Source organism: Adiantum capillus-veneris, chromosome 12 (assembly GCF_014529385.1).
Source record: "Adiantum capillus-veneris isolate H3 chromosome 12, ASM1452938v2, whole genome shotgun sequence".
Lineage (NCBI taxonomy): Eukaryota > Viridiplantae > Streptophyta > Polypodiopsida > Polypodiales > Pteridaceae > Adiantum > Adiantum capillus-veneris.
The window spans coordinates 90,916,077-90,944,026 of record NC_140942.1 but is presented as its reverse complement, the minus strand read 5'-3'; the positions used below and the strand labels follow the sequence as shown (position 1 = coordinate 90,944,026).

At 46.3% G+C, this 27,950-nt stretch overlaps 1 protein-coding gene across 1 annotated transcript; it reads left to right on the top strand.

Moving 5' to 3' along the window:
- Positions 1-10: 10 nt before the first annotated feature.
- LOC147446121 (beta-glucuronosyltransferase GlcAT14B-like) lies at positions 11-27,907 on the top strand. The gene is made up of 5 exons (XM_086525424.1): positions 11-203; positions 387-1,185; positions 1,281-1,356; positions 1,444-1,559; positions 26,985-27,907. Exons 2-5 carry the CDS (start codon positions 597-599, stop codon positions 27,506-27,508), a joined length of 1,305 nt encoding a protein of 434 aa, XP_086381550.1. The 5' UTR covers positions 11-203; positions 387-596; the 3' UTR covers positions 27,509-27,907.
- Positions 27,908-27,950: the final 43 nt, after the last annotated feature.

Genomic DNA, 27,950 nt, shown 5'->3' with positions numbered 1-27,950 from the left:
GTAGTCGCGGTTTCAAATTGGCCTCGACAACAGTGAATGCCACATTGCCACCGTATTCGCAAAGCCAGGCTTCTGACGCTGGTACCCTGCGCCGCACCTGCATTTCTCAAGGTCTCGAGCTTTCTCTGCTAGTTTCTCGTGATTTGTGAAGCTCTACGAGCAGAACTTACAGAAGAGTTGAGGACTTTATCCATCCCCGAGCTGTAAGTTTCCAACTAGATCTCTCACTTCTAAGTTCTCTCTCTCTCTCTCTCTCTCTCTCTCTCTCTCTCTCTCACACACACACACACACACACACACACACACACACACACATACGCATTTTTTTCCCCACCGTGCTAACAGTACGTCCTCGGAAATGGGGGGAACTCTTCCTGGTTTTGAAGCTGATCGAGCTCCTGATATCCTTCTTCCCGCACTGTGAGCTGAATCTTCGGTCATTGGCCTCCTCTCATACATGAAATCCTCTCAATCCATCTGGATTTCGTACAATTGTGGACCCTTGGCAAACTGCGGCCTTGTCAGGGACTCCACTATGACGGAGAGCCTCCGTTTGGAGTTGTGGTCTTACGTCTTTCATCAGCTTTGATATAGCCATGAAGAAGAAGCCATATCTTTTATTTGGATGTGCTCTTCTGGAGCGCAAATGGATGCGCCCATTTGTCATTACCATAGCTGCCTGCCTGCTCCTTATACTAGCCGCAATAATAAATTTGGCCTCATCGTCATCTTCAGCATCATCTACCATATACAGCTCCCTTTCATCAGATGTTGATACCTCAGCTGATCCAGATGACATCTTTGCAAAGCAGTCCTCTTTGTCCATTGGCATGCCCATACCTCCAAGGTTTGCATATCTCATCTCTGGAGCTAAGGGGGATTTAAACAGCATGAAAAGGCTTTTACTAGCAGTTTACCATCCTCGTAATCACTACCTGTTACACCTTGACTTGGAGGCCCCTGCACGAGAAAGGGTTGAGCTTGCCAACTTTGTCCAGCAGTTTTGTACGTATCAGCAAGATGGGAATGTCCATGTAGTTGGAAAGGCAAACTTAATCACATACAAGGGTTCGACTATGATTGCAAGCACTCTACATGGAGCAGCCATCTTGCTCAGGTACAGCAAGCATTGGGACTGGTTCATCAATCTGAGTGCAACGGACTATCCCCTTGTGACGCAAGATGGTACACCCAGACCTCAATGTCTCTGAAGAGTGCACCTTTTGCATTCCTCTTTTTTTTAGAGATTTCGTTTTTAACTATGCCCATTGTGTAAACAGATCTACTGCATGTCTTTTCGTTTTTGCCCAAGGATCTGAATTTTATTGAGCACACAAGTAATCTTGGTTGGCGAGAGTGAGTTATTTTGTTATGTGAATGTCAGAATCTTTATTCATTTGGATCACGTGGGCATTACTAAACACTTCTTACCCAAATTTACAGGTTTCAGAGGGCCAAGCCTTTGATAATTGATCCGGGCTTGTTTATGAATAAGAAGGCTGATGTGTTTTGGATTACACAACGACGGCCTCTTCCGAAGGCATTCAAACTATTCATAGGTAAACTTCAACTTGGAGTTCTTATTCTCACCATATATTTCGCATTCCAATCTCTGGATAGGTTTACTTTTTCCTTTCATAAATTCTGGTAATGTATGCATGACATATCTATGGAAGGCTTGATTTGTCAGTTGCTACTTAGATACTCGTCATTGGTATAAGTAATGCATACAGATCAATTGCTGGAAAGCTAGGCAGTTTTTGTGCATAAATCTAAGGGTGCTTCAGGATTAAGGCCTTTTGCACCCACATTTTCTCAATCTAACATTTTTAAGGAGACGGAGAATTCTGCAGGCAGGATGTCTCAAATGTCTTCTGATAGAAGTGCCGATTGGTTGTTGGATGTCTTCAGCCTTGTTTCTGGTTTTAAAACCATATGCATTGTGAGCTATTTACTGAGGGCTTCATGCCTCCATTCCTAGTGCTTGTAATCGAGTGTGATTCAAGATTATGGCATTGGGCTCTCTATATACTTAAATGTGAAAACTATTTGATGGTCTGTTTAGGAGTTGTGCAAGCAGGAGGTGTGAATGCCCTTTGTGGTTGATATAGATAGTCATGTGGGAGGGGCTGATTGGATGTTGAAATGCCTTTAGATAATATAAGCTCTATAGTGTGCCTGTAGGTCAATTTTATGAGGCATCCACTAGGGTTATACCATTTTATCTGAAGTTTGTGTTTGATTTGACATCCTTTTTGTCAGTTATTCCGATCTGGTTGTATTATGGGCCAAAATATGTATGAAAGATCAGATGAAACAGAGAGTGGGTTTCAGACGTCAGAAGACTTGTTTATATAATGTGGTCATCTTTTTGAGAATTGTGATGTTAAAATTGTATCACGCTTCAGAGAGAGATGGTTCTGTGTGAGTGCAGTGTCTTGTTGGTGAGTTTGACAACATTTTTGATGTTCTTATGTCATTGCAAAGTGTTTTTGCCACTTGAATGTTTCAATGTATTAGCTTTCTATCTTGTCATCAGAATAGAAGCAGCTTTGGAGAGACTAGAAGCCACCTTGATGTATAGCTCGATTGACACCTAAGCCATCTACTATGTTCTATACCCATGTATACAGTTTTGTACACCCCATGGGACAGGCTTCGCTTGGCATCTCTGGGATCTTTGTACACAGTAATAGAGAGAGAGAGAGAGAGAGAGAGAGAGAGAGAGAGAGAGAGAGAGAGAGAGAGAGAGAGAGAGAGAGAGAGAGCTTGCCCTTGCGATGGCTGCATCTGCATCTTGCGGCAGGCCTCCCCTTCGCGGCAGGCTCCCTCGCAGCCCTGAAGCCACCTACCTGTTGCCCGGTCATCTGCCTCCGCTGTGACAAGACACGGGAGCACAATAATAGAATTGCAAGTACGCAGAGTAGACAGAGGAAATTAGAGATCTGTATTGGTGTAAATTCACGTGTACAAGAAGAGCGTAGCTCGTGTCAAACGTCCTGACCACCCCCGAGCTATCTCACTCTCAATCTTTGCACAGCTCTCAATCTCAATCTCAATCGCACTCTCACTCTCACTCTCACTCTCAATCACACTCACTCTCATTTACAATCACAATCTCAAGCCACCATCACAGTTGAATAGCCTCCTTCAGAGTATGGGGGCCGTCTTCTTCACGAAAAGTGGCTATTTTCGGCCTCAGCTACAGTTTTTAACAAAGCGGCCCAAAATGGTCCTGTACACAAACGCATAAGAACCGCTAAAACACATCCCACACACGCGAGTTAGCCAATTTAGAAACTTTTTTTAAAAAAAGGTTCACAATTCTCGGCCATTTTCAATGAACCGTAGCTCCCAAACGAGTAAGAATTTGCCTGAGGCCATCTCATATGAATTTGTCCGTCTTGTCGAGCTCTTCGATAGTCGTGTGATGCGAAAAATCCATATCCTGCTCACTTTGGCCGAAAATTTATCTGCAAGTTGCCAATTTCTACAAAAACAGCGTAAAACAATATTTTTTCACTTTTTCCTTAATCTACGGGCTGAAATGAGCATCAAAATGAAGGAATTTGAAAAAAGTCGAAGAAGCAATATTTTTCGTCGTTTTGAGGACTACAATTCCTACATACAATTTTTTTTCAAATTTTGACCTTATCACCCTCAAAAATAGCTCCCAAGAGGTGTCCCATATCAAAATTTTAAATTTCACGAAAATGATCAAAATAAAACCCTAGACTATGGAAAAACGCTGAAATGAACAAACTTTGCTTCAAACAAAAGATATATCAAAAGCTTTGCAAAATAAGTCCAATTACATTCTCCGCGCCATTTACCTCTCTTCGGTTCCCTACTTCCCCTCTACTCTTGTGCAGGCAAGTTTCCCTTCCCTCCATCGCGGCATATCTTCTTCGTAGATCCATGCTTTTCGAGTTCTTCCACTGGCAGTGCTGCCCCTGCTACAATCGTGCTGCTGGCTTCTGCATTGATTTGGTTCGTGGCCTCTTCCTCAGTTGCTTTGTTCCCTGCTTGATTTCCAAGCTCCCTCCCTATCTTCCTCAACACGGAGCCCGTTAGGACAAATGCCTCTGCCTGTAGAAGGTTGCATCCCTGGCTTTGCTCCCACGCAAGCTTCCTCATCTGGTGCTGCAGACTCTGGTATTTGTTTGGGCCTGTTGATCGTGCTGGTTCGTTGGTGCTCTCTAGGTTTGGGTTTGGTTTTTCTGTTTCGTTCTTGTTTTGTTTTCCTTTTGTGATTGGTTTTGCTTCTTGTTTTTGGTCGATGTGTTACTCTGTCGGCTTGCTTGTGGGTGGGTGTGTGTGTGTGTGAGAGCTCTTTTTGTATGCGCTGCTTGTTGCCCTTTCGGGTTACTTTCGCACGCGCGCGTTCGTGTGTGTGTGTGGAAGCTTGTCCTTTTGGTTTGTTTTGTCTGTTTTTGCTTTTGTTTGTCTTGTTTTCTGTCCTTTTATTTTTTTGGTTGTTGGTTTTGGGGTTTTGGTTTTTATTGTTGCTTGTTAGTGAGTGGTTTGCTCAAGATAAGCTGGCTACTCTCATCTCTGCTCTACCAAGCTTCTTCAACATATCTTCACCTAGCTGTTGTGTCAAAGCCTTCTACACTCTCTCTTAGAGTTCAATCTCTAATCATGGTCTTCAGGAGCCACCTTCAGCGAGTGGACTGCTCGATCTTCTGGCAGAAAGTTTTTTGTCAGCTCTGGTGTAGAGCTTTGTTACCCACCTTGTGATGTACTGTTGAAGTATCTTGGTGATTTCAGTTGCCTCTTCACCCTATCTTTGTCATCAATTGCTCTTTCCCTTCTATTCCTCCATTACCTATTGCTATCATATTCAACTAGTTTGCGGACATCTGTCCACACGACACTGAGCTTCTCGTAGCTGCTCACTGTCATCTTGAGTGCATGTGGCTTTTGGTGGTCCCGTTTCTTGATTTACAGTGGTTGAATGGGCTTTTTGGAAGTGCATATCTTTCAGAGGCTACTGATAGCCGCTCTCCACTTAGCTTGCCAGGGCACTTTTTACTGTCCTAGGAGAAGTTTTTTACCATGGCCGTCAATTTTTTCCGTTTGGTCATGTGCCTAGTTGTATCTCGTTTTATAGTTTTTCATTTGACATTTATGGGCTTGCTATGTAAGTAGTGATGTACTTGCTCTTAGAACAGACACCATTTGGGCGTTCTAGGAGATTTTCAAGTAATAGAATCAGCCTCTTTTCCTTGCGCATGCACGCGCGCGCACACACAAAGAGAGAGAGAGAGAGAGAGAGAGAGAGAGAGAGAGAGAGAGAGAGAGAGAGAGAGAGAGAGAGAGAGAGAGAGAGAGAGAGAGAGAGAGCTAACAAGGTGTGGACTATATATACATCAAGATGACTTGTATGATGAATGTAAAAGGAACCACTAAGGGGGTGCGTAATGCCATGCGATGTGACCATGATCTCGATGGAAAAGAACTGACGATCTCGTCCATTTGTGAAGGAAGACGCATCGATTCTGCTCCGCTAACCTGGAGGAGCCGGTTGAAGAATCCCACAGACTGCGAAGAGTGTGCAACAACTCTGTCCAAATGGTTGTCAAAACGGTGGACATAGGGGAGGTCTGAGAGCCCAAATGTGGGCAGAACGAGCCTTCCACATGGTCCAAAGCGTGATGCTGCATATCATGGTGAAAACTGTGTCTCGGTGGTAGAAATCTAACTCATGACTTGCATCTGGTATCAACTGTAGAGTACCTGGTCTATATCCTAAGGGAGTAAGGAGAAAAATCGGATCTGTCGGCAAGCCTTGAAAAAAGGTGTGTGACCCAAGAAATTGCAAAAGCCATGCAATTGGCCCCCATGTCACAAACCCATCTTGGATGCCTACTCTAATCAACAAACAACAAATTGCCATCCATACTGGTTGCACATATGGACAAACCCAGAAACAGTGCCTCAAAGACTCAGGCTCCAAAGTACATCTCTGACAAGTCGGATCACGACGAATGACTGCTGATCAAGTGCCTATAGGCAATCCAACATGCGCTATCATCCACTTGAGAAAACATATCTTGCGGCTAATCCGAAGGGTCCAGATGCAAGACTAAAACTGTCATTGGAAAGCTGGGAAGATGCGCTGACCTTGACACACCTCGGTTTGGCGTGGACGATGAGGTGGATGCCGGGTTCGCAAAAGAAGCCTTCTCCCAAGGGAGAGTGTGTACTCAAAAAAGGATAGAGGGGCGTCTGTCACGAGACAGACACCACGTGCCAACGGAAAAAAACAGACTGAACAGACTTTTAGCACTTCAAATAACAATTGAACGGAAAGAGATAGACGACACGAGGAGTTGCAGGGTTCCACCCCAGAGAGTATTGGCCCCAAACCTTGGCGTCCCTTTCAGTATTTCTTTATACTACTTGGAACTCAGTCGCGCCCTGCACCTTCTCGTCGAAGCGTGCGAGAGAATGAGCCTTTTGCTCATATTTAAAGGCCCTTGGCCATGAAAAGCAATTACATGAAAAGTAGTTACATGAAAAGCAGTCAAACTCAAATTCATCTGGCTCCAAAAGCACTAGCGTCCAAAAGCTGCGAGCGCGTTTTGCGGAAATCCGTACAGGTGCGACATCAGCACAGCCAACGTAAATTGTGGAAATTCGTACTGCTTCCACGTCATCTTAGCCATGCAGATTGTGGAATTCCGTATAGATCCGCCACGTCAACATTTTCTACGCTTTGTGTGTGTGTGTGTTGGCCCCGCTTTAATTTTTTATGCCTTTAGGTCCCCTGAGCTCCATGGGACGGGGTCCCATAAGTTGGTGGGAACTTCTCTTTAAACATACGCCACTCGGCAAGACTTTGCAAGTTGGTAAAACTTCTTTTGTTGCTTCTCTTAGGGTTTAGGCCCCTCGGGCGAGATCTGTAGGTTTGGCTCTGTTCTTCAGTGGCTTGACACGCTAGCAGTTTGTGACAGCGTCATCATGTCTCAACGAAGGCCACTGCTACTCTCCTGGATCCCAATCCAATTGAGCAAGGGGCTTGCCCTTTCAAATCCATAGTCTCCAAAGTAGAGCCTCCTATTGTACTTCCTCTGGGTGATAGACCATTCTGGCATTGTGCATCTCTAGAGGTTTCTTATGTACACAAAATACAGCCCCTTTTCTTGTAGACAGAGAGATATGAAATGAAATGAAATGAAATGTTAGTTTAATTGTCTTCAAAAGGCCAAAAGGACCTATGAGACTGAAGTGATACAATTTTGGTGGATCTAATACAATGTTTGGATACAAAATAAAATGAAGTAGCTAAAATGAATATCCGTGTCCAAGGATGCCCGACATCAAGCGCTATATGAGCATTTACTACATCGGTTGTTGAAGATCATCGTCAATGTCCGCCTCCGTAAATTGTCGTACTGGATGTCTCTCATGTGGTGCTAGAGTAGTCTTGATCCTTTGATGGAGCCTCCGTCGATGTTGTGGTGGCCCTGGGCGTCTAGCTCTCTCAAGCTCAATGGCTCTGTTAGTCAATATACCCGTGGTATAGGTGGACTATAAAGTCTATTGTGAAGCTTGCTCATTTGACTGCCAAGTCTTTGCTCTAAAGAAGTCAATGATCTCTCTTTGTGAATGTCTCTCACTGTCTAATCTCCTCAAGAGACTCTCCCTGTGTTTGCGCAGCTCTAGTAAAAACAACCAGAGGCATCTCTGATCTTCATATCTCATGATTCTATCTAGTGGTCCACGGATAGTGAAAGCGGCCTCGTATCTCATAGTATATCGGACAATGGCATATGTGATGTAAATTTGTCTCTGGCTCTATATGACACAACTCGCATATCTTGGTCTCTGCTGGTCCTCTCCTAAATCTTCCATTCTCAATCTGTAGTTGGTGCAATGATGTGCGTATTTGACCAATAGCACATCGTATCCCTTGGGATAAATGAGTGCCCATACAAGCAAGTTTGATCACATATCCATCCTCTGTGAGCTAGAGAAGATGTTCTCTATAAAAAGCCATCTTTGTGCCAAGCTCTCGTGTCGGCTTTGTCCATGTCCTCCTATTGTCTAGCTGAATCAAATCCTATCTGATGAGGTGGATAATCTCGGTCCGTGTGAAGGACAAGGATGGTGCATCCAATGACAACTGGAAAGGGAGTAGCATGTCCATGCTAAAACCATGTAGCTGAAACCATGAGGTCATCTGTGCATACCAGCAAGATGAGGTGAGCTGTCAAGAAGACTCCAAAGCTAGGCGAGGATATCTATCTTTGGGGAGATCCCAAATGTAGAGTGTAAAAGAGACAAATTTGTTAAGTGCCTCTATGACCACCAACGGGGGAGCAACAAGATCTGCATGAATAATCTTGTGTGGTACAGAGGCCTTTGCCCTAACCATCCGGTGAATCATAAAGATCAGAGGTCTCTCTTTACATCTCTATCCATCAATATTGCCAACTCGGCTATGATGTTCTATTGATGGTCCCCATATCTGCACCCCATAGAGCGTAGTTGAAATAACCCATGTGTCAAATAGCCAGAGCTTTGTTCGAGGTTTTTGAAACTGAATATGCAAACACATCGTCTTCATGCTCCCTAAAGTTGCGTATGCTCTCGTCAATCTGGTCTCTGCTCCTTTCCTCAAGGAGATCTTTTGGACCACTGAAGACCAAGTGTGTGTTTGTATACTCAACCATCTATTGACCATATGTGAAGGTTGGTGCAGATCGCATGACCCAATGTGTTGTGGTGTTGAACTCCATAACTTTGGTCTTGCCAAGGTTCACCAACAAGCCGCTAGTGTAAGGTGCAGCGGAAGTGAATGTTGAACTTTGCTCAAGATGAGTGCTCTGAACAGTGCTCAAGGGTTCCTTTTACTTACGGAAGGGAGAGCCTTCCGCTCCTCTAGTGAGAGTGTGCAAATAATCACAAACAAAGTGGGTAAACACTGTGAATGAAGGTGCTGAGACTGAGAGAGAGAGAAGAGAATACGACACTAGAATGTTGTTAAACCCTCCTCCAAGGGCCCCACTCTCTATGGCGAGAGAGGTCTATGCTATTGATTGCACAAATTTGGTACAATGGTCTAGACTCTAGATGCAATGGAATTGCCGACGATGTTGACAACGACGACGATGACGAGATGGGCTGAAATCTGAAAACTCTAGGGGCTGAAATGTGCAAATCTTTCATCTGCTTAATTTTGACTCTATGTTGGTGACGATGGCGATGATGATGACGCGACGACGATGCGCTGAAAACGCAGATGCTGAAATCTGCGAATAACGGGCTGAATCTGCAAACTCTGGCTAATCTGACTGTGCGGCGAGGATATGTTGCGGGAAGGTGAGATTTGCGAGGTTTGGGGGCTGCAATGCGGAGTCTGACTACTGAAAATTGAAAACGCTGATGCTAGGGATGGTCTTGTCGCCGGGAATCTGCAAACGATAGCATGAATTGCAACTTGCAAAAACGCTAGGCCTGATCTGTTGCTTGGAAAAACGCCAGGGCTGATCTGCTGTCTGCAAAACGCTAGGGCTGATCCACATCTGCTGAAAACGCTAGGCTCAATCTGATGCCAAAACGGTGGTCTTGCTGAGAAGGTGCACTGTGAGTGGTTGGATTCCTGCTGCCTCTTCTACCAGAAAGTGCTAGCGCAAGCTTTTCTTATATATTGACTTAGCCAGTTTGCCCTACCTAGTTTCCCAACAAAGTCACTTATTAATAATAAGTGAAAAATGGCTAAAATAGGGAAAAGGGGTTCTGTGCATTGTAAAATGCTCATGATGGCTACTGACTGTAATTCTGATGATCATGCTGTGTGCAACCAGAGGATATGCAACTACTCTTAAGTGCCTGGACATGCACGGCTTGCGAACAGACTCACAAAGGTGCCAGAACACTTCCTAAGCTGACGTGAACCCTAGGCATGAAGTAGCTTGTCCACTTGCACATAGGGTTAGATGTGTACGTGACATCCCCTCCTTTTTAAAGCAAGGTACTGGTACCGAACTGTGGCGTCGAGGGAGATCGCCAACAATGTATGGAATCCTGGGAAGGACTCTTCACCGGCCCACCCCAATGCGTGGGTCGTGTGATACTTGAACTTCATAAAGGTCTCCAATGCTTGCTTCTTTGGGCTGCGCCGCAAGCGACACAAAGTGCTTCAATGTTCCAACTGCGTCTATGGACGTAGGTCCACCTTCAACAAGAATCTCCGAGGAGGAAAATTCCTGAAACCATTTCCAACACAAAAACATGAACATACCCATTCCATGTAGAGTGACTGGAAAAAGACTATTCTTTCGAAAAAACATTTCCAACACAAAAACATGAACATACCCATTCCATGTAGAGTGACTGGAAAAAGACTATTCTTTCGAAAAAACTGTGCATGCAATGCAGATGAACAAAGTGACAGAGTGCCAAACCGTTCATCAAACACACACAAACCGTGAGATCGAATCTTGACTTTTTGATCTAAATCTATCAACTGTGGCAAATCACAATGAAAATGCCGATGCTTGATGGAAAAATTTTATTGTGCTCTTTCTAAGATTGTGTCATGCCAAGGAGGAGACATGGAATGTGAATTCCTCGAATGCAAACATTTCTTCCTTTCAAGAGAGTCGCGCATACATCTGTGCTCATCCATGAGTGAATCATGTACATCGTACAATACGGCATGCCTGTTGAAAGGGAACACGTAAAGACGGTGACGAAAATACAAGAAACCATCACGAATGAAACATTCGAATAATGCGTGTTGACTAATCATACCAGCAGTTTGATACACTGCTCGTGACGGCACTTCACCATGGAGATTTCTTGGCGGTCGTGACACCCCAGACTGTTGCTACACTCGCGGAGCTCGCTAGAGTATTGTCCTTCAGTGGACATTGCAGTAGACATCTTCATCATTTGCCTCACATCTTCGGCTTCACACGGTTTGTTCAGCATAAGGTGTTGAGAGAGGGTGTATTCTGCTGCTTCACAGGTCTAGGGCATACTTGTACGACTAGTATGTCTTTGGGCTGGCCACCCATAGTGTAGGTTGTACCTGGACAGGCTGCCCGAGTTTGGGGTCGGTCGCCCACTTTGTCGCCACATATATTTTCATATATCATTTTTCTGTTGGGTCGTGGGGATTTTCATCAGGCTTTGCCCTACGTCCCCTTGGGCACCTATTTATGGGGCCAAGGGGATACCACTTCCACATATATCTCATCTCACAGAGATCACACATCTGATTGTATTGGGTCTCTTGCTCTGATAGTCAGTGGGGGGGACTGATCGCCCCCTTGCCTACACGTAGCGTTTGTGGTCTACTGTCTCTCTCTCTCCCCTCTCACGCTTCCGCGCACGCGCACTCACAGGAAGGTGGGGTGTGTTCAGAGTCCCTTTGGTGCAGGGCCCATTGGGCAGCCCTAGGAGGTGTATGGAGGGCGGGGCCGGGGGGGGGGGTTGCCATCCCTAGCCCACGAGCAGGGCGGCACCGCTAGGCAAATGATGGGCAGCAGGGGTATTCCCCTTGCGTTTTCCTTCTTAGAGCATCTATACAGAAGAGCACCGTAGCAGAGATGCAAGCACTGGAGAGGATGTTCCATGCTCTCTACTTGAGACATGTTTCCCTCTCTAGATCTGTTCTCTTGCTAGGAGATACCGCGAGAGCCTCTCTTTCACACGAGGCTAGGGTAGCTCATGTGGAGAGTGTGTTAGTGGTCTCGTGTGCATGAGCAATTGGCAGTGTCAGTAGTCCATGTGGAGATCGTGTCAGTGGTCTCGTGTGTTGCAGGAGCAGTTGGCAGTGTCGCAGTTGTGCGTACCTCGGGTCTAGCCGTGAGGCATGTCAGACATATGCAAGGACCACCCTTGGTCACTTGTATGAACAGATTGTTATCAGCATGGAGAGCCTTTCCCATCTCTCTCTCTCTCTCTCTCTCTCTCTCTCTCTCTCTCTCTCTCTCAATCTCAAATGTCTTGCCTCTTTCTACCTCAATGATCTTTCTCCACAGGTGCCTTGTTCATGTGTTTGGCATTGGATGTGTTCTGAATCGGAGTCGAGGTGGGGCCTGCTACCCACCAAGTGGCCTAGCTGTGTGGTGACCATGGGGATCCAAACAAGAGGCTGTCTCAAGCGCTTCTAAATGCATGCGGGCTGGTTCTGCTCAAGGCCACTCCGCAGCTACTCCCAGGACCCAAGCGGGCTCACATCAAAGCGGTCCTTTCAACTCCTGCTTGTTAGATTTACATCACTCTGCTGCTTCACATAGGTCTACGACATACTTGTACGGCTAGGTTGTCTCCGGGCTGGCCACCCACGTATAGGCTGCACCTTTGTCCGGCCGCCTAGGTTTGGGGCGGTTGTCCGCCCAATATGGACTCCTTTGGGCACTCCTATATATGGAGTCAGGGGGGTACTCATTTCATATCATCTGATTGTGTGTGTGTGTGTGTGTGTCCTCTCTCACGCTTCCGCACACGCGCACTCTCACATGGTATCAGTCGCCAGTTGAGTCCAAGGTGCATCATCTGCATAAGGTTTTCCTCCCAAGGGATCAGATCAGCCAGCGTTTCTGCAGATCTGCCAGCGTTTCGCAAAAGCCAGGCAAGCGATGGAACTTAGAGAGTTTTCATCGCGGAGGACCTTCTCTACCTGCGTTTTTTGCTCCTACACCTGGCAATCACTTCCTGGCTGCCAGCACTACACTTTTGGGACATTTCCGTTGTCGGAAAACCCTCTGCTCCACTTGCGCTTTCATCCAGGTCTGCGTTTTTCGACAGCCAGATCTACGTTTTCAGGACATCAGGGCAGTGTTTTTGCAACAGAGGGGGAGCACTACCCTTGCCGATTGGATCCTGCTATTCCTACACGGCTCGGCATCCGGTACCTTGCCGGTGAGATTCCTCTGATTATTCTACAGATTTCAGCCATTACCCTTGCTGTTTTCTCTGTTTTCAGCCCATCAGGGGCAGGGACAGTGATTCATCATCCTCCCCAGACCCTCTGCACCGCAACGGACCATGCCGGGAGCGTACGAGCACGCTGAAAATTGCCGGAGAGAAGCGTTTTCATCACCTCGCAGTTGTGTTTTTGGGTGAACAGCAGCCACATGGTTTGTGTTTTTCACAGGGGATGAAGCCAGGACACCATCCGATGGTGGTCCATGCGGTCTCTCAATGACTGCTGTTGCAGAACACAGTATCTTCGACATCGCTTGATCATCTACGGGCATACGATCCTTGGGAGATCCATTCATTCTAGCCATCATTCAGCAGTTGCGCACTCCAGAGGGGGTGGTGACTTGTGGTTTGCTATGGACACCTATGCACTCATCAGAGGAGCTCACACGAGATATGGCCATGCTCATGGCATATGGGATTCCGACATTCCGAGAGAAGACATCACCATCGTGGGTGGACAAACACTTACCACTTGACCTTGACACGTCAGATCGCTTGCTTACACAGGAGCATCTACATGGCCTCAGGGAGAGGATCTTGGATCTCTTCTTGGACAGGTTCATGGCTTGGATCTACAGATTGGAGTGGGACTTCAGCGCTTTCGACTCTCTTGGAGAGTTTACCTGCGAGGTGCGAGAGATCAGGCATCCCACGACTACATCCGGAGTCACCTGGATGCTTGGCTTGGATGGTAGTGCAGTCGCTCTTCTACACTCGTGATCATTTGGATTGTGATCTTCAGAGTTACTTACACTCACCCTCGGTAACCTTACAATAGACTTATGCCCCGACCTCGGCAGTAGGCCACTCCCAGCTCATTCACATTGAGAGCCACATCGATAGGCGGTTTGGTGGCGTTGTTGGCGCGGATGCTCTTTTGGTTGACAACGGAGGATTGGAGGCAGGGGATACATGCAAGACGGTGCAGACTGACAAGACGGCACAGACAGATTGGTCTGGCCTTTCCTCTTCTCAAAGGATCTTCACAGCGTAGACTGCACAGTCTGGCTTTCCTACTTCTACAAGATGATTACGGTGCAGACAGCTTGGTCTGACCATACCTCTTCTCAAATGCCCTTCACAGTGCAGACTGTTGAGTCTGGCTTTCCCCTCATCTTGGATTACCCTACCTATTGAGAGGACACCATCTGGTGGTGGTCCGTGCGATCTCCGTGTGGCTGCTGTAGCTCCCGGTAGCTTCTACAATGCAAACTGCTTAGTCTGGCTTTTATTGTTTTGGAGGACATTTACGATACGGATGGCTACATCTGGCCTTCTTGGAGTTTTACACAACTTAGCCACCTGGACACACTGGATTACAGGTTCATGCATTGACAGGCTTCTGGTCATTCTCATGACGGTTCCTGGGCTTCTCCATTTTCTCCAGATGGTTTGACCACAGACACCACAGATCCTATTGGGTAGGACACTTTTAGGTCTATTGACACTTCTATCACGACAAGGAGTTGTTTTCACACTCAGTTCGAGACCTTCATGTAGTATCTACACCTTGTATTGGCGGAGTACAAGAGTTTGCTACGCTGCTCGTGGCGGCACTTTACCATGGAAAGATCTCGGAGGTTGGGACACCCCATAGTGCTGCAGACATCACAACATACATCTTCATCATTTGCCTCACATCTTTGGCTTCACGCGGTTTGTTTTGCATCAGGTGCTGTGAGGGAGTGTTAGATTTACACCACTCTGTTGCTTCACATAGGTCTATGACATACTTGTATGGCTAGTATGTCTCTGGGCTGGCCACCCAAACCTTGCATAGGTTTGGGGCCGCGGCCCACCCAGTATGGACTCCCTTGGACACTCCTATCTATGGAGTCAGGGGGGTACTCATTTCATATCATCTGATCAGTGTACGGGTCTTTTGCTCTGGTGGTGAGTGGGGAGCTGATCGCCCCCTCTTCCCTACACCAACATTTTGGGTTGTGTGCTCTCTCTCTCTCTCTCTCTCTCTCTCTCTCTCTCTCTCTCTCTCTCCCCCTCGTCGGCTAGATCTTTAAGGTCTCTTGGGATAGTTTCCTACGGCATTAAAACTCTCTTCTTCTTTTTCTTCTCTGTCAGGTGCAGCGAAATAAAAATGGTGAAGATCTAGTTTTACACTTCCACAAAATCCTTAACTTCTTTCCTTGCGTTTTGAATGTTTTGTACTTCAATGAATGTTCCTTTTATGTTCCCTTGAAGAGAGGGGTTGAGAGAATGCAATAGAGATGTGTAGAGGAAGAGAGAAAGAGAGAGAAGAAGAGAGCGACACCCAATGGGGTCCCAACCAACCCTCTCAAGGGCCCTCCACACCGTTACTGATGTGGTATTTGCTTTAGATTGCGTAAATGGAATGTATACACAATGCAATATCTCAATGCAGACTCTACCGACTCTATTAGGGAATGTCGCCACGGTAACTCCTCAAGATGAGGCACCTCCGGGGCTGATTTGATGCACCTTGGATCCTTCTCGATGTGGGAATTGTGGATGACCACCACGGGCTGATTTGCACTTCCGATGTGAGAAGGATGATGGGCTGAAAACGCAGATCTTGACGAGGCCGATGATGGACAGCAATGGAGCACTCGATTTCGGCGAAGGAATTGCCGAGAGGAGGGATCAATGGCTGCCGAATTACCGGACCGCATCCTTCAATAAGAACCGCTACAGATCTCTTGCACACCCGGCGAGGGATGGGCTGAAAACTGAAAAAACGCAGGGCTGATCTGCTGCTGCTGCAGCGCTTGGGAAAACGCTGGCTGGTAGGGCTGAGAATTGCCGGCGATGGGGCTGAATTCTGGAAACGCTGGCTGCTGGCTGAACTCTGCAAAAACGCTGATTGCTCCTTTTCTAAAACGCCGGCTGAATTGGGTGCTTCCTCCTCCTTGCTCCAAGTGCTGGCAGATGATTCCCTTTATAGGTGGGGAATGGGCCTTAAGTAATTATTAAGGCCTAGGTAGGGCAACTGTCCACCAGGATTTCCAACAAATAAATCATAAAAATGATTTATTAAAAATAAGTCCAAGGGGTCCAAATCTGGGTGCAATTGTTGCACATCCGTCCACTCGGGAATCCGATTGACGCGCGGTCTGGCACGTCGGATTCCTCTAACGTAGAACTACATGCTCGTCATGCCAGATGCCCACCGTAGTGTAATACATCTGTCAAACGCGTATACAAACCATTTATGCAAGAGGGTTCCAAACTGGAAAACCTAATCTAATGGATTTGTCCGGACATGCAGGTCCTGCGAACAGGCTCACAAAATTGCCGGTACTAATCCTCCTAGGATTCTAGACATCCCTATCTAGGAAGAAGGGGAAAAGTGGCTCTGGAAGTCGATGAAGTATGTCCACGTGGCACACAGAGCCATGTGCACGTGACATTCTCTCTCTCTCTCTCTCTCTCTCTCTCTCTCTCTCTTTTCCGCACATGCGCACTCTCACACTGCTCAAGCCAACTCTACGCGTCACGATGAAGATCCACTTGGTGGACGAGCTCCATGGGCCCGCACGTATGTGGGACTCGAGCACGAATCTCGTGTAGCAATAACTCCTTCCAGGGCTCCTCTTCTGGAAAAGTCCTTTGACCACAAGCTTCCCAAGGAGGGCTCTACTGTGCTGTGCTTGGTCGGTAATCCGCAACTCTCCCTGAGAACAAGGTAAAGTGATGACCTGCCAGGACACTTTGGCCTGGGCCATTGGGTGTTGTGCTCCGACCTCAAAAGGATCTTGATCAGCCTCTCCACCTGGCTAATGCAAGAGCTCGAGAAGATCCAGCAAGACGTGGTGTACCACATAGTAGCCAAAAGCACCTGATTGGCCACTAGAACCTTGCTAGAGCCAAAGAGAGCCGTGCAAGCTCCAAAATAGGAGTTTCCTCCTATTGAAAAGGAGGAGAGGAGCAACCTGTTGCTCAGGAGATAGATCCAAACCAACTTGATAGCGCAAGTAGTGTATAGGTGTCCTTGGGGGGATCCACCTAAAGCCCTCTCTAGGCGACCTATTGGGCATGGGAGCACTACCAACCCAAAAAGCCGCTGTCTTCCTCCAATTGATCAATGCTCCTGATGCTCACACATGTGGTGATTGACCTCCTAGCCCTCCAAGTACATGCCCGAGTCGTCAGCAAACTCAGCGTCCAACAGCTCGTCTCCCCTAATAGGCAGATCTAATCCACACAAAACCAACCTCTTGTGAAGTCAAAAATTTCCTCATCGCCTCAACATAGAAGAGAAAAAGAAGGGTGCAGCTCTATCTAACCGAACGCGTGAGCATGAAGGGGTTCCCTCTTCCCCCTAAAAAAAGCATCTGACTGTGTGCAGATCTATAAAGAGCCGACACTCCTCTGATCCATGTCTTTGAAAACCCCATCCTGTGCAGAGTGTCCTCCAGGAAGTCCCAATCATTTTTGCCGTACGCCTTCTCAAAATCGAGAAAGAGTTTCACAAGATGCTCTCCTCAGAGAAGTGCAAGGGTAGACGTCTCCCAAAAGGTAAAGATGTTGTCAAGGATGCTGCGGTCGTTGACAAATTGTGTCTGGGTCTCATGTATAATGCTCTCGAGTAGCAGTTGACTCCTCCAACTCAGGGTCTTTGCTAAGATTTTGTAGGCTGAGTTGAGAATGGTGATGGGCAGCCACTGCCAAATCTCATCCAAGGAGCCTCTCTCCTTGGGGATATCAGGTATATCAAGCCCTCACTCATGCTGCTAGGTATCTTTCCAATATACAGAATGTGCTGGTAAGCGCTACAAAGATCGCGACCAAGGAGCTTCCATTACTCCAAGAAGATGCTAGGAGTCAAACTATCCTTCCCTAGGCAGCTACCACGGGGAAGTGCCTTGAGGGCCTCTTGGACAATTGGAAAGGCATCTCTAATCTCTGACGTTATTTCCTCAATTACTAGGCATGGCATTTGCACCCAAACGTGCTCTCTGCATGCATCCTGATACTCGACTGTGATCTCAACTGAAAGCAATTCACAGTAAAGTCAGTAGCAACTACTCGCATATGCTCAGGCTCGATAGCAAGTGACCCTTCAAGCCTTTTCAACTGACAAACATTGGTGCACCTATGGCGAGGACCCACAGTCTGAAAGAACTCAATAGTAACTTTCTCTCCCACTAGGTCCACTGAGATGCCTGGCGATGAAAGGCAAACTCATGGCACCGCTCCTCAATGGTGATCAGCTCGTGCTGAGCCAGTTGCATCTGCTCGTCCATCCATGGACTACCAGGGTGGGGCTCCTGCATCCGTTGCAGGGAAGCAATGCCCCGTCGGAGCCTCTTCTCCTTCGCCTTGCCTGTAGCTTCTGCAGGAAGAAACTCAGCAAGACTAGTGGCCACTCTACTAGCAGGGATGCCATAAGTGTCCAAACTCGTTGTCCAAAGCGCCACCACGCGCTCTTTGAGCTCTGTATCTAGTAGAATCCTCTCGGGGATGCGCAGCATGGCACTCCCTCTCCTCTGTCTATCTGCAATAGTAAGAATCCATGTCACAAATGTGGTCACTGGCGTAGAAGCGATCTATTTGAGATAGATTCATGCCCCCTATTCTGTGGTCAGATCGAGAGAAAGAGAGGCTATCTGAGGGCTGCACAAAGCTTGCATGCTCCCAAACATCTGAAATCTTCAAGGTCATACATAAACGCTCCCAAGGTGCCAACTTAGCCCATGCACAGTAGCATGGCTGTTTCCATGAAGTCCCCACCAACACACCATTGCTCTGCATGAGGCAAGGACTCCACAATGTGTACCAAAACTTAGCCCGTGCACTCGCATGGTTGGGCGCATAGATATTTTGGAAGCCTATGAGGCTATCGTGAACCTCCGAATGCGTACTGTAGGTATACATGTTGCCTTGGCAGCGATTGAGGCTACCGTGCGCGGAGTCTCCAAGATCGTCCCTATCTCAGAACTAATTTTTGAAAGAAGCGGGAGGTACTCCCTCCTCAGGCGAAGGAAACACACCGAAATGGGGAGGTCTGCCTCTTTGGCAAGAACATCTGAAGCTAGTTTGAACCCATGGCGCCATTGACGAAAGTGAGCCGCGATCGCTCGAATGCCGAGCGGGCTCATCGCTATGACTATGGCAGCCATCTTGGGAGTCTCGAACTCTATCTGGTAGTATCGTTGCCCAAGAAGCTATATGTCGATGATCTTTTCCACCTATGCTAAGAGACTGTCTCGAAGAAGCTATATGTCGATGATCTTTTCCACCTTTGCTAAGAGATGGGCCTGAAGGAGGTCACCCACCTCGCCTCTGCAGGGAGGTAGGGGGTGGGTAGGGTAGCGGACGGATTGATGGCGAGCGTGCGTGTGGCAGGGGGCGTAGGAGCATGGGGGTTGGGGGGCGCAGGTCGGCTATGGCGAGGGATGGTTGCAGCAACACCGAGCTCCTGTCGGTTTTCAACATCTAGGACCATTGTATCAGCATTTGTGCAATCTAAAGCAAATACCTCTCTAGCGATAGAGAGGGGGGCCCTTGGACGGGGGTTTGGGATCTCCTCTCTCTCTCTCTCTCTCTCTCTCTCTCTCTCTCTCTTGTTGGGTATGTAAAGGCCCTCTCCCCTCTGTACACTAACTCACACCACTAACTCACAGGGTGGGAACACAACCTTATACTCTAAAACCATACATAATATACCCTTTGATTTTTTACGTGTATCATCGATTGATACAAGTAACTCTCAGCTTGTTCTCTCTCTCTCTCTTTTTCTTTGCCAAACTATCAGCTTGTTCTCTCTCTCTCTCTCTCTCTCTCTCTCTCTCGTATGTTGCAGAAAGCCAACGCTACTTCTTCTTGCTGCTTGCGCCACCAACAAACTGGTATCAGAGCCTCCGGTTTGCGCACTTCTAAGCACACGCAACAGCAAGCAAAGCCAAAAGCTGCACACACAGGTGGTCTTTGCATCAAATCAGCCCAAGCCCTCTCACGCAGATCGAGCCAAGATTCAATTCATGCGGAATTTTCAGCCTCGGTATTATTCTTCGACAACAGCAGAATTGTTAGGTGCAGCGGGATGATTGTTTGCGCTTTGCTCAAGATGAGTGCTCCGAACTGTGCTCAAGGTTCCTTTTAGTTCTTATGGAAGGGAGAGCCTTCCGTTCTTGATGGAAAATGCTATGATCACAAACAAAGTGAATGGACATTGTGCGTGCAAGTGTATGAGACTGAGAGATAGAGAGAGAAGAGAGATATGACACCAGAGACGACGTAAAAACCCTCCTCCAAAGGCCCCACTCTCGTCGGCGAGAGTGGTCTAGTTTTGATTGCACAAAGTGGTACAATGCGTATGCAATGGACTGATGCAACTTGGACTATGCCGATGACGACGACGGTGACGACGACGACGACTTGATGGCTGAAATCTGAGATTTTCTATTTGCTGAATTTCGGGACTGTTTCGGTGGCTGAAAATGACTGTTTTGGCTGTGTTTTTATGGCTGAAAATGGGGGAACTTCTGCAACCAATTGGGGCTGTTTCTACTGCTGTACCATAGGCTGAAAACGCTGTTGTTCTACTGCGGTAAAGGCTGAAAATGAAATCGCTGATCTGATCTGCTACCGAGGTGTTGCAAAGCAAAAACGTTGATGCATCTTCTGCTACAGATGGTTGAAAATGAAAAACGCTACTGCCTTCTTGCTGCTAGCCAAAAACGCTAGGCTGATCTGGGCTTGAAATCCAAAAACGCTGAAGTGTCTGATTTGGAAAACGCTAGCAAAGCTGGGATTTCCGGCGATGATGGGGATCTGCAGTCGCTAGGTAATGTTGGTGAGGCTTGCGATCAAGCAATGCTGGAAAACGCCAGGTCTGAGGGTAGGCGAGGATGGGAAATCCAAAAACGCCAAGGGGTCTTGATGGTCCTTGATGGGTTCTGCTGAGAAGACGCCTTTTGAGCGGGGAGCTCCTGCTGCCTCTTCTGCCATTTAGTGCTAACTTGGGTTTGCTTATATACAAACTTAGCAAAATTGCCCTACCTACTTTTGTTGGAAAGTCACTTAAAAATAATAAGTGAAAAATACCAAAAATAGGGAAAATAGGCTAAATGCACTGGAAAATTCCCCTGACGGAATCTGATGGATTCTGAAGGGAATATTGATGATCATGCTATGTGCAACCAGAGGATATGCATCTACACTCAGTGAGATTGGGCATGCACGGTCTACGAATAGACTCACAAAAGTGCCAGATCACTTCTAATCTAGACTTGACTGGACTGACTGAACCCTGTTATGTTGTAGCTTGTCCACGGACACATAGGGTTGGGATGTGTCACATGACATCCCCTCCTTTTCAAAGTGAGATACTGGTACCGAACTGTATGGCGTCGAGGGAGATCGCCAATAGCATCCGGAATCTTGGAAGGGACTCTTCGCCGGCCCACTCTGATGTGTGGGTCGTGCGGTACTTGAACTTCATAAAGGTCTGCAACGCTTGCTTCTTTGGGCCGCGCCGAAAGCGACACAAGATCTTTTGAATCTCCTTCCTCGTGTCAACTTCGTCTAGAGTCCTGCTTCTTCCGTCTTCAAGAATCTCCATGGCTGAAAATTCCTGAAACCATCTCCAACACAAAATCATGAACATATCCATTCCATGTAAAGTGAAGGAAAAAAATCTTGTCTTCTCTAAAGATTGTATGCAATGTAGATGAACATAGAGACGGAATGACAAACTGTTCATCAAACACATGCAAACAATGAGATCGAATCTTTTCTGTTTGATTGAAATCAATCAACTGTGGCAAATCACAATGGAAATGCCCATGCGTGGTGCTCATACTTTCATGTGCTCTTTCTACGAATGTGTCCTGCCAAGGAAGAGACATGGAACGTGACTTCCTTGAATGCATACTTTTCAGCTTTTCATGAAAAATCCTCATACATCCGTGCTCATCCATGAGTGAAACGTGCTCAACGTACAATATGTCATGACTAATAAAAGGGATCACATAAAGACGTTGACTAAAACAGGAAACGATCACGAATGAAACACTCGAACAATGCGTACGTATCAATCATGCGAACACATAATACTTCCTGTGAGGGTTCTGTGGACCTAGGCTCAAGAGCCAAGATCGGTTCTTCTTAAATGATCGAATTGTCTTGTGGGGGTTCTTTGGACCTCCACTAGAGAACGCCAAGATCGGTTCTTTGTGATTGATCGAATCTACAACGAGGTTAGCTTCGCTAGAAAAAGCATCAACTAACACATCATCCTTGTGAACAATCACATCATCTACATACAACTCATCATGCTTGTGAGAAATCACATCTTGATCATGCAAATCATCATGCTTGTCATTGTCATCCAAATCATCATGCAAATCATTATCCTTCAAATCATCATGCTTCTCATAATCATGCAAATCTTGTGTGTCATGCTGTGGAGAAAAAGAGATTGAGAGAATCTCCTTATCTCGAATCCTTTCAACCTTGTCCTGCATATTAGCAATGAGAGATGGAGAAGGAGCAATGTCCTCTCCATGAATGACAGTAGGAGAATCACTTTTGGCATTGAGAGTTAAAGTGTTAGCCTCAAAATCAATGAGAGTGTTAGTCTCACGAAACCATCGAATGCCCAAAATCATATCACATCCTAAGAGAGGAGAAACAACAAATCTTCTAGTCAAGGCAGTCTGTTGAATTGCAAACAACACATCAAGGCACTCCTCCGTGGTGAGAGCGTCTATACCGGGACGAAAGCCAGAGACCTCGATAGGAGATCTCGGACTAACATCGAGGCGGGCTCTCTCAACAAGAGAGGAACTGATCACATCATGCATACTACCTGGGTAAAACAATATGACAAAATGGTGCCCCGACGTACGACCATAACATTTAATGAGAGATTCATCAATGGGAGGGTCTTGAGAAACTTGGGGCACACTCGTGTTATCATTCATTGCATTGACAGAGGAAGTGGGTGCTGTGGGTTCTTTAGATTCATTCGATTCAAGCTTAGGACATGTTCTTTTTATGTGACCCTTAATGTGACAATGAAAACAACGACCTTCCTTAGAATAAGTGCTTTGTTCTTCCGACGTGATGTATCCTCCTACAATTCCTTGTGCTACCTTTTCATCTGGAGTAAGCTTAGGTTTAGCAATTGTGTTAGCCTTACCCTTAGATTCATTGGAAGAATTCTTTGTTGAGGGACTGTTGGAAGATTGGTTAGAAGAGTTATGATTCTTACCATTCTTACCGTTCTTACCGTTTTGAGGGTTCTGAGAAGGCTGTGAAGTACTTGTGGAAGTCTTGTTCTCCTTAGGCTTTCCCTTGTTGTGCTTCATCTCCTGTGCAAGAGCAATCGCTACTGCCTTGTTGAGATCGATTGGATTGAGTACCTCGACATCGTACTTGATATACTCGTCCAATCCAAAGAGAAAAGCCTCTTTGCGCTCATCATCCGATTTTCGTAATTGAGTGCCTAGCTGCAAAACACGATTAGAAAAAGACATAGCTGGCATACCATTTTGCTTGAGAGAGCGCCAATCGTCCTTCAATCGTGCAAGGTACTGAGGTGGCATAAACCGCGCCTTGAGCTTGTCTTGGAAATCAGCCCAATCAAAGGAAAGGGGTGTGAATCCGTTGGCTTCCTCTAGGTGCGCGGCTAGCTGTGCCTCTTGCCATGCGTGGTACCAATTGATGGCATCATCGGCAAGGTACATAGCTGCCGTCAAAACTTTGCTATTTCATGTCTTCTTAGTTGTCGCAAAATAAGCATTAAATTGATGCAACCAAGAATGAATAACCGTAGCATCCATCTTACTGTCATACTTATTGAAGTCAACTTCTCTGTGACTAGATGGTTGGAATCCGCATTGTGGCTTGCGTCACTTGATGAACTCCCACGATCTTTGGGTGGTTCTGTCTTTGAGGCTAGCACTCGGGAAATAAATTCTGGAGTGCGTAGCTCCCTTTGAGCTTCATGCTCGGGCTCCCTTTCTGCTTTTCGTTCATTTCTTTCATCGCGCTCGTGTTCGAAAGCAAGGCGATTGGCTTCTTGTTGTGCCAACGCAACTCGATTCGCTTCTAAAATAAGGAGACTCGCTTCTTGTTGTTGTGCGTTTCTTTCATTTCGTTCCATCGTAATGCGAGTCGTTTCTTGTTGTGCTAGCATCATGTCCATCGTTGACTTGACCATCATCTCCATAGGAGTTAGAACAACTCGTGGTGTAGATGGCGAAGGGGGAGGGTTGGAAAAATCTCCTGGTGGGGAGAATCCTTCGTCGCCTCTCTCATGCTCATCACCTGTATGCGAAGTATCCATTCCGCTTAGGGTGACGACCATGCACTAGGATCTTTGGTTCTTAAGTTCACGAGGAACTTGGTTCTTGAGGGTCTTGATTCTTGGGTTCTTGGGTTCTTGAGGATCTTGAGGTTCTTGAGGTTCTTGAGGTTCTTGAGGTTTTCTTTCGCTTGCAAATCGCGTTTGAGAAGGATCTTCTCTTCACCCGAGTTCTACTCTTTTCTGCGGACGCACCCCTTGGCGGCCTTGCGCTCACACCAAGGTTGCTTTTTCCCACCTCATGTCGATTGGCCGGCCGCTAAGTGCACGGTCCGCTCTCAATGAGTGAAAAGAGACATAAGAGGAGGTTGGACAAGCCCTTATTTTTTGGGATTCCTGTCACTCTTCAACAAAACACGATTAGGAATGGACACGCCCAAGCGAACTTGGGTTCGTGCGACCTCAACAAGCAAAAAAAAATTCTTGTGGTTCTTTCCTTGAGTGATACAGAACACTGCCAAAGCTCTGATACCAATGTTAGGTGCAGCGGGATGATTGTTTGCGCTTTGCTCAAGATGAGGGGTCCGAACTGTGCTCAAGGTTCCTTTTAGTTCTTATGGAAGGGAGAGCCTTCCGTTCTTGATGGAAAATGCTATGATCACAAACAAAGTGAATGGACACTGTGCGTGCAAGTGTATGAGACTGAGAGATAGAGAGAGAAGAGAGATAAGACACCAGAGACGTTGTAAAAACCCTCCTCCGAAGGCCCCACTCTCGTCGGCGAGAGTAGTCTACTTTTAATTGCACAAAGTGGTACAATGCGTATGCAATGGACTGATGCAACTTGGACTATGCCGCTGACGACGACGGTGATGATGACGACGACTTGATGGCTGAAATCTGAGATCTTCTATTTGCTGAATTTCGGGACTGTTTCGGTGGCTGAAAATGACTGTTTTGGCTGCGTTTTTATGGCTGAAAATGGGTGAACTTCTGCAACCAATTGGGGCTGTTTCTACTGCTGTACCATAGGCTGAAAACGCTGTTGTTCTACTGCGGTAAAGGCTGAAAATGAAATCGCTGATCTGATCTGCTACCGAGGTGTTGCAAAGCAAAAACGCTGATGCATCTTCTGCTACAGATGGCTGAAAATGAAAAACGCTACTGCCTTCTTGCTGCTAGCCAAAAACGCTAGGCTGATCTGGGCTTGAATCCAAAAACGCTGAAGTGCCCGATTTGGAAAACGCTAGCAAAGCTGGGATTGCGAGCGATGATGGGGATCTACAGTCGCTAGGCAATGCTGGTGAGGCTGGCGATCAAGCAATGCTGGAAAACGCCAGGTCTGAGGGTAGGCAAGATAGGAAATCCAAAAACGCCAAGGGGTCTTGATGGTCCTTGATGGGTTCTGCTGAGAAGACGCTTGTTGAACGGGGAGCTCCTGCTGCCTCTTCTGCCATTTAGTGCTAACTTGGGTTTGCTTATATACAAACTTAGCAAAATTGCCCTACCTACTTTTGTTGGAAAGTCACTTAAAAATAATAAGTGAAAAATACCAAAAATAGGGAAAATAGGCTAAATGCACCGGAAAATTCCCTTGACGGAATCTGATGGATTCTGAAGGGAATATTGATGATCATGCTGTGTGCAACCAGAGGATATGCATCTACACTCAGTGACTGGGCATGCACGGTCTATGAATAGACTCACAAAAGTGCTAGATCACTTCTAATCTAGACTTGATTGGATTGATTGAACCCTGTTATGCTGTAGCTTGTCCACAGACACATAGGGTTGGGATGTGTCACGTCACAAGAATTTGTGTAGAAAATGCTTCACAGATTCTGGGGCTTTTCATGTAGAGGTGAAATTACACTCGACTAAGTCAATTTCATGGACATTCTTGCACAATTGAACCCGGAAAATTTGGGTATTTTGCAAAAATTGCCCATGGTTTGCTTAAGGGATTATGTATCAATGCAATTGGGGCAAATTCGTTAGAGAAATTTTGGCGTTTTTGCTGAATATTTCTGATTTCGGCAAAATTCATGCGAGAAATTTTGGTGATTTTGTTGAAATTTCTCAATTTTGGCAAAATTGATGCGCTAATACACTTTGGGGACATTGTTGATGCCCTTAGATCTGCCTCTCCTTCGTCACAAGGTAGGAGCAAGCTAAAGATTTGACCAAGGTGGTGCAAAAGCATCGGACAACCCACGGGCTGGGTTTAACAAATAAGTGTGCACACGTGCACACCCGTGCACATAGACACACCATGTATGAAAGGCTAAGACACGCAAGTCAAGAGAAATATGACAGTTCTCAGATCTGGGGAGAAAATATTTGCTGCTTTCAGAAAGTTTGTGTAGAGAGAATTCTGCGAGAGTAAACTGCTCTAGAGAGGTAGCGTGAGACAACTTTAGAGAGAGAAATTAGCACACCTAGAAAGAGAGTCGTTCCATCGCCGCTCAGGATTCTCTCTCTGATTTAGAGTTAGGCTAGGACCACCTTTCTAGGGGTGGGATCACTATAGTTGACGAGACTGTCTCTTTGACCTAACAATCAAAACCTAACACAAATATATTGCGAGTATTGAATTGTAATGTTGAAAATCGAAGAGCTCACTAGTGAACTTACAAATGAATGTGTCTGACACTCGCCAAGCAACATATATGGCAATGTGGTCAAGAAGAAAAACAAAGCAGTGTCAAGGATGCATGGTATAGTGTTAGGGTTAAAAGTTATGTGGAAACAGTGCAATTAATGTCTGTGCTATCTTAACAACAAATTGTTTCCCCATTTTTTGCAGGATCAGCTTGGATGATCTTGACAAGAAACTTCATGGAATACTGTGTTGTTGGTTGGGATAATCTACCTCGAACCTTACTCATGTATTATGCCAACTTTGTTTCATCTCCAGAAGGGTACTTCCATACGGTTTTGTGCAACACTCGAGAGTTTCGGAATACGACAGTTAATGATGATTTGCATTATGTACTATGGGACTCTCCGCCAAAGCAGCACCCCATTACCTTGAGAGCAGAGCATTTTGACAATATGACCGCTAGTGGGGCAGCTTTTGCAAGGAAATTCAAAGCTGATGATCCGGTGCTAGATAGGATTGACAAAGAGCTTCTAGGCCGAAAGAAAGATCATGTTACACCGGGGGGTTGGTGCATAGGTACGAACCTTTGGGGGGATCCATGTGCAGGAATAGGTGATCCTAACATATTGAGGCCAGGGGTTGGATATAAGAGGCTTGAAGCCTTGGTAAGGAGGCAGCTGTCAGCTGAAGTATTCAGGTCTAAGCAGTGTGCGGTGTATGAAGACTGATGAGGAATTCCTGGAGGTTATTTGATGTTTTTCTGGGCCATTTTGAGTGCCCTTTTGAGTGTTACAAAGCAGCGGTGCTTGCGTGCAAAGCTGGATACAATGTCAAATGGCGGATTAAGGATTTATTTTCCCTCAATTTATTCTTTGTGCGCTCAATGAGGAATCTGTAATTGAATGTGGAATCTCCAGCTCCGAAGCAGAACGGCTCCATGTACAAATGCTTCCCACAGACAATAGATGTGTTTCAAATTTTGCAATTGCAAACCTTGTTTTTAAATAAGGGACGCATATGCTTGATAAGCATTGTCAGATTGTCTTGGGAAAGCATTCATTTTGAGCTTACTCACACACAATTTTGCAAGGCAATTGGCCATCAATGGAAATTTTTGTGGATGTTTATTCAAGGCAGCTCTTAATCGTTTGCTTTGAGGATGAGGGAGCC

Coding starts and splice junctions, on each gene's coding strand:
- LOC147446121 (XM_086525424.1), top strand. CDS start 597: ATGAAGAAGAAGCCATATCTTTTATTTGGATGTGCTCTTCTGGAGCGC. Junction 1,186..1,280: donor TCCCCTTGTGACGCAAGATG/GTACACCCAGAC, acceptor TTGTGTAAACAG/ATCTACTGCATGTCTTTTCG. Junction 1,560..26,984: donor GGCATTCAAACTATTCATAG/GTAAACTTCAAC, acceptor CATTTTTTGCAG/GATCAGCTTGGATGATCTTG.